The 15,719-nt window shown below is 36.1% G+C and overlaps 1 protein-coding gene across 4 annotated transcripts in view; it reads left to right on the top strand.

The window, feature by feature from the left end:
* AFTPH (aftiphilin) overlaps nucleotides 1-15,719 on the top strand; it is a 64,294-nt gene that overhangs the window by 15,304 nt on the left and 33,271 nt on the right. For 3 of the 4 annotated variants that reach the window (XR_013830989.1, XM_079940506.1, XM_079940508.1), the window contains exon 2: nucleotides 11,879-13,842. Coding sequence is in view for 3 of the 4 variants with exons in the window: in XM_079940506.1 (XP_079796632.1) it covers nucleotides 11,911-13,842 (1,932 nt within the window). In the remaining variant the exon portion in view is untranslated. Of the gene's footprint in view, nucleotides 1-11,497; nucleotides 11,604-11,878; nucleotides 13,843-15,719 lie in introns of all 4 variants that reach the window. The other variant, XM_079940507.1, reaches the window with a different exon arrangement.

The following is a 15,719-nucleotide window of genomic DNA, read 5'->3' as shown; positions in this document are numbered from 1 at the left end:
ATTGACAGGCTGATGAGAAAGCATCAGTAGTAATAGAGAAATTCAAAAGAGGCCCCTGAGCAAGCAGTTGAGAAAGAAAACAGAAGGCCCCTGAGCAAGCAGTTGAGAAAGAAAACAGAAGGGATTATCTGTAGACAATACTGTGGATGTAAGCAAGGTTTTAGTGAAGGGGCATGAAATTGAAGTAGTTTCTGCTTTTAGATTCTATTTTCAATGTAAAGTTTCAGGGATATTAGGGTGGAAATTTAGCGTGGCTAATTTATTCTGCAGCTATGTAAGAGCAGAGGGTACTAGGAAAAAATGGTTTTCTGAGGGCTAATGCATCTGCCCTCATTGCTGCTTCTGTTTCATTGCCTTTTTATCAACAGTTATCCAGTGTCATTTATTCAATTTCAAGTTGAAGTACCTTCTGGGAAAAATAGCTAGTAAACTCTCAAATATGGTCAGTTGATATTACAAGTTAAAGGTAAAACAGTTTCTAATGTTTTTATTTATCTTCAAGTTTTACTGTGAAACTGTACAAATAAGTAAAATACCTTATGGATTTGCATAGAAGGTTAAAATATACAATGAAAGAAAAGCTCTTTCTTAGGAATTTTTGAAAACCAGCTTCTGTAAAGTAATAACTTTTATTGCTGTTTAGCAACACTCATTGAAGAGTGAATATGTGCTGCTGCTCACATTGTCATTTACCTTATATATAGTGTATTTGTACTTTTGTGACTCATCCTTATATTGAAACCAGGGAAGACATAATTTGGTTGTCACTTTTGGCAGTCTGGCCTTTTGAGGGTGGTCAACTTAGGTATAAAGATATTTGCTGTTTATTTTCATTGTTTACCACGTTTTTACCACTATGTACATTAATATTGAAACAAATTCACTTCTAGGCATTTTTGTTGGTTATACTTTTTCTTTTTTTTTAGGTGGGGGCTGCATTGGGTCTTTGTTGCCGAGAGCAGGGGCTATTCTTCGTTATTGTGTGCGGGCTTCTCATTGCAGTGGCTTCTCTTGTTGCGGAGCACGGGCTCTAGGCGCGGCCTTCAGCAGTTGTGGCTTGCGGGCTCTAGAGTGCAGGCTCAGTAGTTGTGGCGCACGGGCTTTGTTGCTCCACAGCATGTGGGATCTTCCCGGACCGGGGTTCAAACCTGTGTCCCCTGCATTGCAGGAGGATTCTTAACCACTGCACCACCAGGGAAGCCTGATTATACTTTCTTCATCTTAGCTCGTAAGCACCTTTTTTTCTCCTTCCAAATTGTTGTGGAAGTTTCAGAAAACTTTTAGGGAAGATTCTTGTAATTCTAATATTGGATGTCAATTATTTCTGCGATAGGACATTCTTCAGATATTTTTATTAGCTTGTGACTGACTTACTAGTTATACTACTGTGAGGAATTATTTAACCTCTTTAAGCTTTTATTTCTTCATGTGTAAAATGAAGATAATCATTCCTACCTCATACTATAGTGTGAGGAATAAATGAGATAATTCACAAGTGCTTTTCACATAGTATAGACACATAGTTAGCGCCCAATAAATATTAATATTGTTATTGATGGAAGCAGAGAATTAAAGTATGTGGAATATACTATTTATTTAAAAGATATTTTAAATAATATTGCATATTATTGATACAGTTGATGTCAGTGGTATCTTGGGTTTTTGTTTTTAAATTGTCAAGTTCTAAGAAATTCTGAAATCTGAAAAATGCTCAGCTTTGAGATTGTGGGAATGTGATTAAGTAGCCTTAAAGTTTGTAGCCTATGTTGATGGGAGGATGATAGTCCTAAAAACAGACAACACCATCTTTCTCAATTCTTTACTAAAAAGCTTTTATTTTTAGGGGCTCTCTTTTTTTTGTTAGCCGTGAGTGAGCTAATATGCTGAGGACAAAGCACTCAAAAAGAGAAAAAATATTATCCTTTCGTAGATTCTAAATATTAGAGGCATGAAAACTTTTGTGACATCATATTCCAGTCATCTTTAGATGTATTGAAAACCAAAAAGTTAACTAAATTTAAATCTTCATATGGCTTAGAAGAAGGGCTTTCTTCCCTTTTGTTTCTTTATGACAAGACGACTCTTAAGCAGGAATATGGGCAGGGCGGATTCATTTACAGTGCATTTTGATAGTGATAGTATCTTAAAACTCCCATGAGGATATTACAGTAAAGATTTGAATAATTTGAACTACTGCAGTAGCAGGCAACATTTGTAATGCAAATTGATGTTATTTGCTTATGTAATATTTTCATTCATTTTTCTAAAGAAAATACAGATTTTTTTTCATTCACCCAAATGATTTAACAAATGATTAATTATAAACCTCAAACATATTGTGGTATAAAGGTAGTGATTTTGTGATTTTGTGTGTCTGTGTATGTGTTTCATTAAATAAGCCTTGTTAGTGTGGTTTGTACTACCTAAATCAGTAACATAACTTCAGATACAATTGTTTGTCTTTCTTCTCCCTTTTCTTACCACTAACCTTTCTGCTTGTGTTCTTCACCACCACCACCCACTTCTGTTCCAGTCCCTATAAAAATAAGTTTGGAGCGAAGGGTCCTTAGTAAAGCTGGATTGTATCATCTAGAAGTACTATCTGGCCTTGAAAGTTGATGTACACATTGATAAAGCTGGGCTAATGTCCTGTAAAAGATGGGAATTTCTCTCTGGTGGGTTTTTAGCTTCTCTGGAAGGAACTCTCAATGTTTGATTCTGGGAGATTCCTAGAGGGCCTCTTAGAGACCCCACCACTATCACCAAATGTGAGCCCAGGGATCTTTGGGGTAGTTAACACTTTGTGTGGATGATGGAGGGTAGAGGGTTGGTCGAGGATTAACTCTCTCTTAGAGGAATATGTGGAATCCTAATCCAACCAGGCACCTTCTTAGAAGCTTTTCTTCTTGTGGTCGTTCCTCTAACTTGAAAGTATCCACAGCCGTATAATTCAGGGTACTACTGGTGAGACCTTCTGGGTTGCCTTGGCCTGTTCCACTTCAAAACCTCCATCTTTTAACAGACTACTATTGGTCCCTTGAGTTGGTTCAGAGGATACGGTCTCAGTCTTTTAACCTTGGGCATTGTTTCCTATTTTCTAGGGATTGGTTATAGAAATTAGAAGTAAAGTCAACTTCATGTATCTTTAATGTGGTTAGTAATAGTTTTCTTTAATGATTTATTCTTTCAGTGACCTATAAAAGTATATGCAGAGTCATGTGAATGTTTGTGCCAACTAAGCAAACATTGGCTTAGATTTTGTTGATGGTAGACTATGATTTGAGCCACAGACTTGGTGCAAGTTCAAATGTGATGATAGTTTATAACTTATTGACTGCACAGAATGTGCCAGGTACTTAAGGTCTGTTATCTTTAATACTCATAACAGTATTGAAAGGTAGGGACTGCTAGCCCCTTTTTATAGATAGGAAACTGAAGCTCATAGAGGGCAAACTAACAAACATAGTAAACGGGGAAACCGGAATCTGAACCTAGGATCTGCCAAACTCCAGATCCAACATCTTTCCCCCATACCATACTACCTCTTGAGGCATACATATATAGCCTTAAATCCCAGAATAAGGCAAGGTTAAACAAGCACTTTTTTTTTTATAGAATGGTATATTTTTAACTCTGATCATATATTCATTCACTTGTAACATAGCTGCTGTTAATCTAAGTATGTTGATTTTCTGAGAAACACTTTTTGACGTATAGCATACACAAAGCAAAGCACACAAACCGTAAGTGTACAATGGGGTGAATTTTTACAAAAGTATGTGCCTGTGTAACTACTACCCAGGTCAAGAGATAATAACATTATCTCTATTAGCATCCAACAGGCTCTTTTATGCCCCTTCCAGTCAGTACTCTACCCCCTCCCTATAAATAACCAGTCTTCTGAATTACCACCATAGATTAGTTTTGCCTGTTTTGAAGTTCATAGAAATGGACTTATACAGTGTGTATTTTGTGTGTATTTATCTGGTTTCTTTTATACATTATGTCTGTGATAGTCATCCATGTTGTTGCATATAGTAATAGTTCTTTTCATTGCCGTGTTTGTCTATACCATGGTTTATCTTAACCATTCACCTGTTGATGGACATTTGGGTTATTTTCAGTTAAGTTGTCATGAGTCTTGTGCATGTCTTTTAGTGCATATATATATATATATGTGGGGTATAAACCTGGTATAGTTTTAGTAGATACTTCCAAAGAGAATCCCAGTTGCTCCACATCTTTGCCATCAGTGGCTATAGTTTAAATTGTTCTAATTTTAGCCATTCTGGTGGGTGTGTAGTTGTGTTTTGTGATGTGTTTTTTTTGTTTGTTTCTTTATTTTGGCTGCATTGGGTCTTCATTGCTGCATGCAGGCTTTCTATAGTTGTGGCGAGTGGGGGGGTACTCTTCATTGTGGTGCATGGGCTTCTCATTGTGGTGGCTTCTCTCGTTGCAGAGCATGGGCTCTAGGCGTGTGGGCTTCAGTAGTTGCAGCCCGCAGGCTTAGTAGTTGCAACACACGGCCCCTAGGGTGCACAGGCTTCAGTAGTTGCAGTGTGTAGGCTCAGTAGTTGCGGCATGCTGGCTCTAGGGCGCACGGGCTTCAGTAGTTGTGGCGTGCGGGCTCAGTAGTTGCAGCTCATAGACTGTAGCGTCCAGGCTCAGTAGTTGTGGCCCACGGGCCTAGTTGCTCTGCGGCATGTGGGATTTTCCCAGACCAGGGCTCAAACCTGTGTCCCCTGCATTGGCAGGTGGATTCTTAACCACTGTGCCACCAGGGAAGTCCTTCTTGTTGTGGTTTTAATGTGCATTTCCCTGACGACTTTTCAAATGCTTATTGACCAATTGGACATCCACCTTTGTGAAATACTCTTTTGTTTAAATATTTTGGCCATTTTTCTTTTAGGTCGTCTCACATTGATTTGTAGGAATATTTTGCATATTCTGGATATGAGGTCTTTGACAATTATATGTATTGCAGATATCTTCTTCCAGGCATTGGCTTGCCTTTTTGTTCTCTTAATGTTGTTCTTTTGATGGACAGAAGTTTTTAATCTTAAGTCCAATTTATCAGTTTTTTCTTACATGAGTAGTGCTTTCTGTTACTTGTTTAAAACATCTTGTCTTCCCTAAAGTCATGCAAATATTCTCTTAAATTATCTCCTAGAAGGTTGATTGTTTTTCCTTTCACATTGAGGCCTACTGTCTGTATGGAGCTGGCTTTTGGGTAAGATGTTAGGTAGAGTCAAAGACCTTTTCCCCCAGTTGATCTAGCACCATTTGTTGTAAAGGTTGTTCTTCCCCCCCCACACTGCATTGGCATCTTTGTTATCATGTGGCCATATAGCTTTAAACCGAGGCTTGGTACCTGGTAGGTTAAATCCTCCAATTTTGTCCTTCTTGAGAAACTATTTTGAAATGGCTTAGATAGTCTTAGATGATAGCCCAATCCCTCTTCATTCCTCTGCCTTGTCAAGCCCTCCCTGCCACTTAGCCCCAGAGCTTTCAGCCTAGAGACTCACCATCTTTTTTTTCTAAGACTATTTCAGACTTGAGGCTAGAACTCCTTAAGCAAATGTGGCTCCTCTTCTTGTGAGAGATTAATACTGAATCTCCTTCACTCATTATATCCCCTGTCACCTTGGCTGCTACTCTGGCACAGGGCTGCTCTGACTACCTTTAGGACTACCATTACTACTCAGTCATGAGAGCCTTGTGTATACTATGACTTGAATCTTTTCTGGATATCCCCATTACTTGTTTACTCTCCTCTAACAGGTCTTGGAATAAGCAGACAAAAAAATGGCAGGTTGAGCACACCCCCTTCCCTGCAGAGAGAGAGAGAGAGAGGAGAGAGAGAGAGAGAGAGAGAGAGAGAGAGAGAGACACACACACACACACACACACACACACACACACACGTACAAGTGCTTGTTCAGGTTGTAAAGAAACTGGATGATTGATTAGGACTCCTTGTGTGTGGTGTAAGTAGTTCATTAAGGATGAAGAAACATTTATTGAGGTGGTTGTGTGCCAGACACTGTATTAAAGTAGCTCATCTATCTTTTTTTCTTTTCTCTGTTAAGTAGAAATAGCTACTTTAAAATCCATATTTTCCTGTGGTTAAAAAAAAAAGTTAGATTTGTCTAAGTCAGACTTAATATGTAAATTCATTATACAAATAATACTTCAGTTAACAATGAACAAATATACTTCAGTTAACAAATTTTACTGAATTGCCCTGGGCACAGAAGAATTTTCTGAAAAATTTCAGGCCTCCTTCACACTGGCTGGTTGGCATTCTTGGCTGAAACTCGTGAGCAGTGGCACTCTCTTAGGTTTCTGAAGGGTGAGTTGGGCCAGAGCAAGACCTGCTGAAGGGGAATGTGCAGCCCATGTTCTTCCCATCGATAGGTGACACAGGTTTGAGGAATGTGGAAATGTTCATAATGTGGGGGGCTGATAGAGCCTGTTGCACCTAGGAGAAAGAGAGTACCTTGCCAGGGTGTGACAGGAAGAAAAACTACTTTGTGTTGTTGGATTGGTTACAAAGTTCCCGATTTCAGATCTTTATATTTGCCTTAACATCTGAGTTTGAAATAAGCCTTGAAATAATAAAATATTTTATTTTTCAAACAATAAAAAGTTTTAGAAAAAGCAATAGATTAACCATGAACAGATTCTACTTAAACATCACAGATGGTTCTTTAAAATATAGTATTATGAGAATATAAAATGATACAGCACTCTAGAAAATAGTTTGGCAGTTTTTACAGAACTAAACATGCACTAACTTAGGACCCAGTGATTATACTCTTGGGCATTTATCCCAGAGAAATAAGAACTTATGTTCACACAAAAACCTGTACGTAAATGCTCTTAGCATCTTTATTATAAATACTATTTAAATATACTATTAGTGTATATATTATTAATGTAGTATATATACTATTTATAATAGGAAAGTATAGGAAATAACCCATATGTCCTTCTGTTGGTCAGTGGTTGAACAAACTGGTATATCTGTACAGTGGAATACTACTCAACAATAAAAATAATTGGCCTACCGATGCACGTAATAACCATACATTGGACCTTAAGGGCATTGTATTGAGTGAAAAAAGTCAACCTCAAAAGGGTACATGCTGTATGATTCCATTTACATAACATTCTTGAAATGATAAAACTATGGATATGGAGAACAGATTAGTGGTTGCCCAGGGACAGGAATGAGGTAGGGGAGTTGGGGCAGTTCTGTTTCTTGATAGTGGTAGTTTCATAGGTCTATACGTGGGATAAAATTGAACTATACACAAACACAGATGAATGCAAGTGTTTTGGGTTTTTTTAAATGGTGAAAACTGAGTAAGGTCTGTAGTCTAGTTGATAGTAATACCAACATTTCCAGTTTTGCTATTGTACTAGAGCTATTTGAGATGTCACCATTAGGAGGAACTGGGTGAAGGGTGTACAGACTTTACTATTTTTGCAACTCTGTTCATCTATTATTATTTCAAACTAAAAAGTTTTAAAAATAAGGTATGTTGTACACTCACATTCATGGCAGCGTTATTCACAATAGCCAAAAGGTGGAAGCGACCTATCCGTCTGTCGACAGATGTTAGTATGTACATACCATGGAATAATATTCAGCCTTAAAAAGGATGAAATTCTGACTCATGCTACAACGTGTATGAACCTTAAGGATATTATGCTAAGTGAAACAAGCCAGTCACAAAAGGACAAATACTGTATGATTCCACTTATATGGTTAAAATGGTAAATTTTGTTATGCTTATCTTGCCACAATTTTTAATAAAGCATTATTATTGTATAAGTAACACATTTTTTATAAAGTAGGCATATTTTAAATGCAAACATAAATCTCCTGGAATGCTTTTAATCTTTTTCATTTTGCAGTGATCACAAACTTATAAATAAGTTGCAGTTTCAGTACAAATAAGATTTTTTTCCAGAACAATTTGAGACTGTTGCCAACCTGATGCCCCATCTCTTTCAAATATTTTAGTGTATACCAAGGACATTCTCTTATATAACCACAATACTACCATCAAAATCATGAAATTAGCATCAATGTATTGCTGCTGTCTAATTCTTGGGCTCTTCAAGTTTCACGGTCATCCCAATAATGACCTTTATAAAAAAGGGAGCCAGTTGAGAAACAAGTGTTATATTTACTTGTCATTTCTCTAGTCATCTTCAGTCTGGAACAGTTTTCCAATTTCTTCATAACTTTCATGACATTGATCAATACTTTTGAAGATTATAGGCCAGTTGTTTTGTAGACTCTCTCTCAATTTGAATTTGTCTGAAGTTTCCTCATGAATTTATTCAGGCTATGTATTTTTGGCAGCAATATTCCAGAAGTGAGTCTGTGTCCTCATTGCATCTTGTCAGGTGATGCATGATTTCGATATTCCCATTACTAGTGATGTTTACTTTGATCACTTAAGTGTCAGGCTTCACCACAGTAAAGTTAACACTTGTTCCCTTTGTAATTAAGTATGTTGTAGGGATATTTTGAAACTATGCAGTAACTTGTTCCTCATCTAATTTTCAGTTTATTTCACTTATATGTTTATATCCATGAGGACTGATAGTTTATTATTTTATTTAGTGAATTATAATCTATCATCATCTTTATTTTGATGCTCAATTTGTCCCTGATTTAAACAGCAGTAACCCCTTCAAGCTGGTTTTTGTGTCCTTTTGACATGTTCCCATCATTATGAATGCTTTTAAATTAAAAAAAAGGAATTATGATATTAATGAGTACATAGTATCCTATGTAGCATAATTTGCTTAAGTAATCCCTTTGGAGCATTTTGTTTTACTTTAAAAACTTTTTATTTTTTAGTATAGCCAGATTGCCTTCTGGAAGCCTTGTAACAATGTATGCACCCACCAGTAGTATGTGTGTACAAGTGTCCCTTTCTCCACACTTTCATTAACAATTGGAGAGTATTTTTAAATACTAGGAACTTCATCATTAAAGGGAAACTGTCAGAGGTCAAATGACCCTGTACAGCCAGCATTAAAAGGGGTATTTCGTGCTCTAGACAAGGGAAGAAAATAGGGTTTATGTGTATCTTTTACTGTTTTTTTTTTTCCTCTTTAAATCAGCAGAAAAGAAGGTGTCTTAGCACTAAAGCAGTTATTTCCTTCTTTATAATGCTGATTTCATAGGTAAACAATTTAAAGTAGATATGTTACAATGGAATGTTTTTTTTCTCTTGACTCACTTATTTCTCTCAGCAGCTGACCAGTCATTGACCTAAAGATCTTTTCTAAATTCTGAAGCCATTCTCTATTAACCAGCTGTATTGACTGTTGGTAAAGTTGCTGACCAGTAGGCCTCATTTTCCTCATCTCTGAATTAAATTATGTGGTTTCTAAGGTACCTTCTCTGTAAAACTGGAAGATCTTATGAAATTTTATCCTGAGAGTCGGAAGAAAGTTTTGTTGTTGTTAGCTTGCAAAACTGGTTGAATTTTGTAGTAAACGTTTTCCTTATGTGTCTAAGGACAACTGAATTGCAGTAAGTATCAATTCATTGTCTATGGGCTGTTTTTGTTCTAGGACTTTGATGTTAATCTACCCTTTGCTTTTAATGTTAAGTTTGTCTTGTGACACTTTTGACTGTTTAATAGAGAGGACCAAAATAACCCAGACATAGATTTCATTTAAGAATTAAATATATAGAAAAAGAAGGTATCAAACTGGTGGGCATGGGAAGCATTATTCAATAAATGGGATTATGATAATTGCTAGTCAGAAAAAAATTCACTTAGACCCTTGCTTTAGACCATATGCCAAAATAAATTGTAGATGTATTAAAAATTAAATGTAAAAAAACCCTCTAAGTAGAAGAAAATAAGTGAATATTTATTCAGTTTTAAGCTTATATGATAGCAAAATAATGAAGAAAATTACTAATGGAAAATTAACCAATTTGACCCCTTAAAAATTAACTTGGGAAAACAGTTTGGCTTATAAAGTTAACCACACACTTACCATGTGACCCAGCATTTGCACTCTTGGGTATTCATCTTAAAGAAATGAGAGCTCATGTTCACAGGTTAATCTGTACACAAATGTACATAGCAGCTTTATTTGTAATTGTAAAATACAGAAAATAACCCAAATGACTTGAATGGAGTAAATGGAGAAACAAACTGTGGTAACATCTATAACATCCAACATCTATATAATGGAACACTACTTAGCAATAAAAAAGAATGAACTGTGGACACATGCAACAACATGGATGGATCTTGAGGGCATTAAGCTGAGTGAAAAAGCCAACTTCAACAGATTACGTATTATATGATTCCATTTAGATAACACTCTTGACATAGCAAAATTATAACGGTGGAGAATAGATCAGTGGTTGCCAGCAGTTAGGGTTTAGGGAAGGGCATGACTGTTAAGGGATAACACAAGGGACTTTCTTTATATTGATGAGTATTATTGAACTATTTTTGCAACAGTTCTAATCCCCAATTGTAGTGACAAGTTACTGAAATCTAATCTGCACATATGATCAATTTCATAAAGCTATACAGACACACACACAAAGAAAAAAAGTGGTGAAATCTAAACAAGGTCTGTGGCTGAGTTAATAGGTTGTACTGATGTCAGTTTCAGGGTTTGATCATGTACTGTTGTTGTTTACCGTATTCTTATTGAGGGAAACTGGGTGGGAGTATACATGAGAACTCTCTGTACTATTTTTGCAACTTCTTATGAGTCCTAAGCAATTTCAAAATTGAAAGTTATAAAAAATTAAATAAACTATGGTACATCCAGACAGTGGAACATTATTCAGTACAAAAAAAGAAAAAAGAGCTATTGAGCCATGAAAAGATATGGAGGAAGAACCTTAAATACATAGTGCTCAGTGAAAGAAGCCAATCATACAGTGTGTACAGGCTACATATTCTGTGATTCCAATTATACAACATTCTGGAAAAAGTAAAACTATGGAGACAGTAAGAAGACCAGTGGTTGCCAGGGCAGGGGAGAGGGAGGGATGAATAGAATAGGTAGAACACAGGATTTTTAGGGCAGTAAAATTATTTTGTGTGATACTGTAATGGTGGACACGTCTTTATGCATTTGTCCAAATCCATAGAATGTACAGCACCAACAGTGAACCCTAATATGAACTATGGACTTTGGGTAATAATGATGTGTCAATGTAGGTTCATCAATTGTAACAAATATACCACTGGTGGACGATGTTCATAATAGAGGAGGCTATGCATGAATGGGGGTAGGAGATATATGAGAAATCTCTGTACCTTCTGCTCAATTTTGCTGTGAACCTAAAACTTATTTAAAAAAATAAAGTCTATTAAAAGAAAAAAAATTAACTTGGGTCAGAAATAAACATTGAAAAGTAAAGTGAGGAAAATATCAATATTCGTAGCCATTATTAAAGATAAAATTTTCATGTCTTTTATTTATAAAGAACTCATACAAATCCATAAGGCAAGCCCTGAGTCCCCAATGAACTGGAAAGAGAGCTTAAGGGAACAAGCAAGTGCCCCAAGAGAGACTTTTGTACATATACTTTTGTAAGTATTTATTTGAAATTTTCTGGAATCCCCAGATTCAGTAATGTACTACCAATGCCCGTGGAAACATACACTAGAAGAGAGTGTTTTTCTTCTTTTTTTTTTTTTTGCCATTATATTATAGCTGTGTAATCCCACCTGAGATAAAAATAGTTTAAAAGATAAAAAACAGAGCACTGTAAATTTGCATAGTTTTGAAGTTTCTTTGAGAGAATTTTGAAAGACTTTGTTCTATGTAATCAGTTCCCTAAAAAAAAAAATCTTTTTTTTTTCAGGTGTAAATTAATTATTTGAAAGCAATTGAACAATGGAGCCAGACATCATTCGAATGTACTCTTCATCCCCACCACCACTAGACAATGGAGCTGAGGATGAGGATGATGATGAATTTGGGGAATTTGGTGGGTTTTCCGAAGTTAGCCCTTCTGGTGTAGGGTTTGTTGATTTTGATACACCAGATTATACTCATCCCAAGGAAGAGTTTGTACCTTCAAACCATTTTATGCCAATTCATGATTTCTCAGAAAATGTAGATAGCCTTACAAGCTTTAAGTCCATCAAAAATGGTAATGATAAGGACATCACTGCTGAACTTTCTTCTTCTGTGAAAGGACAGTCTGATATTTTACTTTCTACCACCAGCAAAGAAATAATTTCACCTAAAACTTTAGATACTTCCATTGATCGCATAGAAAATCCAAGAGATTTAAATAAAGTAGTGGAGCAGAGACAGAATGTTGGAACACCTGAAAGTTTCTCCCCAGGAGATTTTAGAACTGATATGAATGTTGTTCATCAAAACAAGCAGTTAGAGAGCTGCAATGGTGAAAAGCCTCCTTGTCTGGAGATTCTAACAAATGGGTTTGCAGTATTGGAAACTGTAAATCCTCAGGGAACAGATGATCTGGACACTGTAGCTGATTCAAAAGGACGAAAGCCTCTTAGCACTCACAGTACTGAGTATAATTTAGACTCTGCACCTAGTCCTGCGGAGGAATTTGCAGATTTTGCCACATTTTCCAAAAAAGAAAGGATACAACTAGAAGAAATAGGGTGTGCAGTTTTAAATGATAGAGAAGCACTTACCATTCAGGAAAACAATAAAATTAATAGAGTCAATGAACTGAATTCTGTAAAAGAAGTGTCCTTGGATAGAAGCATTGGCGATAAAGGAGACAGTGCTGGAGAGGATCAGGTTTGTGTTTCAGAAATAAGCATGGTGAGTAATGGAGCTTTCACCAGTGAAAAACAAAGCCTTCCAACATTGCAACAGGATGAATTTTTAAATTCAAGTGTTCAATCAAAGGCTTGGAGTTTGGTAGACTCAGCTGAAAATTCAGAAGCCAGTAGGAGAGAACAATGTAAAACTGAGGAAAAACTTGATTTATTTACTTCTAAACGTGCTGACCTATGCATGGATTCTACTAAAACTTACGATGCTGATGATGAAGTTGGTTCTTCCAAAGAAGAAAGTAGAAAGTGTACTGATTCCCGAAGCCTCAGCATTGATCCTACAGAAGAAAATGTTTTGGATGATTCTATGAGTGTAAAAAACGATGATAGTAGTAATGACTTTGTGACTTGCAACGATACCAATGAGGATGATTTTGGTGACTTTGGCACAGCCAGTGGCACGACTCCACCTTTTGTTACTGGTACACAAGATTCAATGAGTGACGTCACTTTTGAAGAGTCCTCAGAGCACTTTCCACATTTTAGTGAACCAGGTGATGACTTTGGAGAATTTGGGGAATCAAATGCTGTCTCTTGCCCAGAGGAAATTATATTTACTGAGTCAGTTCTAAAACAAACTTCTGATAGTTTATCAGAGGGATGCAGTTTGGCAAGAAAATCTACTGGGACAGGCACTGAACCTGTTTCAGAACTGAAAATTGGGCAAGAAGGTGAGTTTGGAGATTTTGATTCTGTGCCAAATATTCAAGATGACTGCAGTGATTTTCAGGACTCTGATGATTTTGCGGACTTCAGTTCAGCTGGTCCTAGCCAGGTTGTAGACTGGAATGCTTTTGAGGATGGACAGAAAGATAGCTGCTCTTGGGCTGCTTTTGGAGACCAGCAGGCTACTGAATCTCATCATCGAAAGGAAGCCTGGCAGTCACATAGGACAGATGAGAAGATTGATACTCCAGGAACCCCCAAAACGCACAGTGTCCCTTTAGCAGCTTCCAAAGGAGCAGTTGCTGGTGGTCATTTACAGGAAACAGCCACTTCAGCTCAGGTATTTACTCATTTTCTCTATTTTGTATGACATATTAATTGCTATGGAGGTTTCTAATTCAGCTTTTCAAAAAGTATTTTTTAATTGGGTACCTGTTAAAGGCGTCTCTTTATGGTACACAATGCTTGCCAGATTTGGTAGATTAGTTACATGTTTCACAATCATTTGGTTAACGTTAAAGAGACATTCTTATAATAATGCTTGGCAAGATTTTTCTTTATCTCAGTAGGTTTCTTTAATATTTACAGAAATATTAAATAATCATAATCATCAACTTGGTTTTTTGATAAATATAAATACCACTTATGTAAAAATTCATTAATCAGTTAGTGAACTATTCCAGCAAATCCTTCAGTTTTTACCTTTATAGTGATTTTAAAAGAAGGTTAAACTGAGATTTCAAAGATTTTTTTTAAGCTTCAGAAAATAATGTCTCTTAATTTTGTCTGTCAAAGACCTAGTTTTGATTACAAAAAAGAGCAAGCAGAGTTTGAAACCTCAATCTGTGCTGAAGGCTATAGGGACTGGAAGGATAGAAAAAGAATTTGAAAAAAGTGGATATGAGCCTCATAATTTAACAGCTAATGAAAGGCCTGAGGTGAGGGTGTCAGATGGATTAAGGGTTAGAGCTAGAACATGCAACAGCCATAGTTGACTTAGCCATACTGTGACTATTTATTTGCTTATAATTTCTTGCAAATGTATATTTATGTTTACTCTTAGGAAGTAGGATTGTCAGGAATATTTTTACCCCTTAGCCCCTGTACTTTTATCCTTTTCTGGTCCAGATTCTTTCAGAGAAGATTCATTAAGATTATTTTGACCTAAAGTAGCCCCTAGAGGTGCAGTTTGATATCCAGATTGTTCCCCAGTCCTGAGTTGTACCCTGTGCTAAATTTAACCAGGGGTATGGAAGAAAGCACTCCCTTGAATATAACTGCTTTTTATTGATATATGTAACACTTGGTCCACAGGCCTATTTTAAAAATACTGAGAATAAAATCAGAATCTATAAACTTTGCTTCTCCAATTATCTTTTGCTAAGCAAACCATTTTCAATTGGAAATATTTCCAGAGTCTGTTAATTAAAATGGTTATACATAATTGCTTTGATATTGCTGATACATTAAGATATTGTAGAAATTGTGGTACCACCAGTTGGAGTGCACAGCTAATCACTTTTCATTTGACATTGAGTGTCTGAATAGCTTAATTTGCTAATTCAGTTATTACATGGTTTGGCTAATGTGTATTATTCCTGTTGAGTAATTCATTATTGAGGCAGAAGTTTACAATTTTAAACAAGGAATGAATTATATAATGCAAAGTGAAGACTGTTGGTTTTTGAGCTAATCCTTTCCCTGTTTAGTTTCATCTTATTAGAGTATAGGGTGACACTAGGATAATCATTAATTTATAGCCTTAGAACTTTTAACATCATCATATAATGTATTTTTTAAAGTATGACCACTTCAAAAAGGAATTTTTTGCATCATATGATTGAAGTTATTTATGTGTAATCTGATAACTGGATATAGGAGGAAATAAAGTACAAGGGCTTTATGGAATCTTACAGATCTGAGTTTGAATATTGACTCAGAGTCATAAGCGTTATGATTTTGGACAAGTTACTTCTGACCTCAGTTGTCTGTAAAAAGGAGGTAATATCTGTTGCAAAGGACTTTTGTGAAGATAAAATGACAGTAAACGTTAAAACGAGTGAAAAATCTATTGAAAAATAAGAATCTTGTAGTATGATTCTATTTTGTAAAAATAAAACAAAAACTATATGGATTGTGTCAAGATGCTTTGACTTCCTGAGATTTGTCTGGTTCAGTCCTCAGGCTTTTCTTTTTGCTGAATGGCTATGCAAAATG

The sequence above is a fragment of the Stenella coeruleoalba genome, assembly GCF_951394435.1.
Source record: "Stenella coeruleoalba genome assembly, chromosome: 13".
Classification (NCBI taxonomy): Eukaryota; Metazoa; Chordata; class Mammalia; order Artiodactyla; family Delphinidae; genus Stenella; species Stenella coeruleoalba.
The sequence above is the reverse complement of the archived record's forward strand: the minus strand, read 5'-3'. Positions and strand labels throughout refer to the sequence as shown.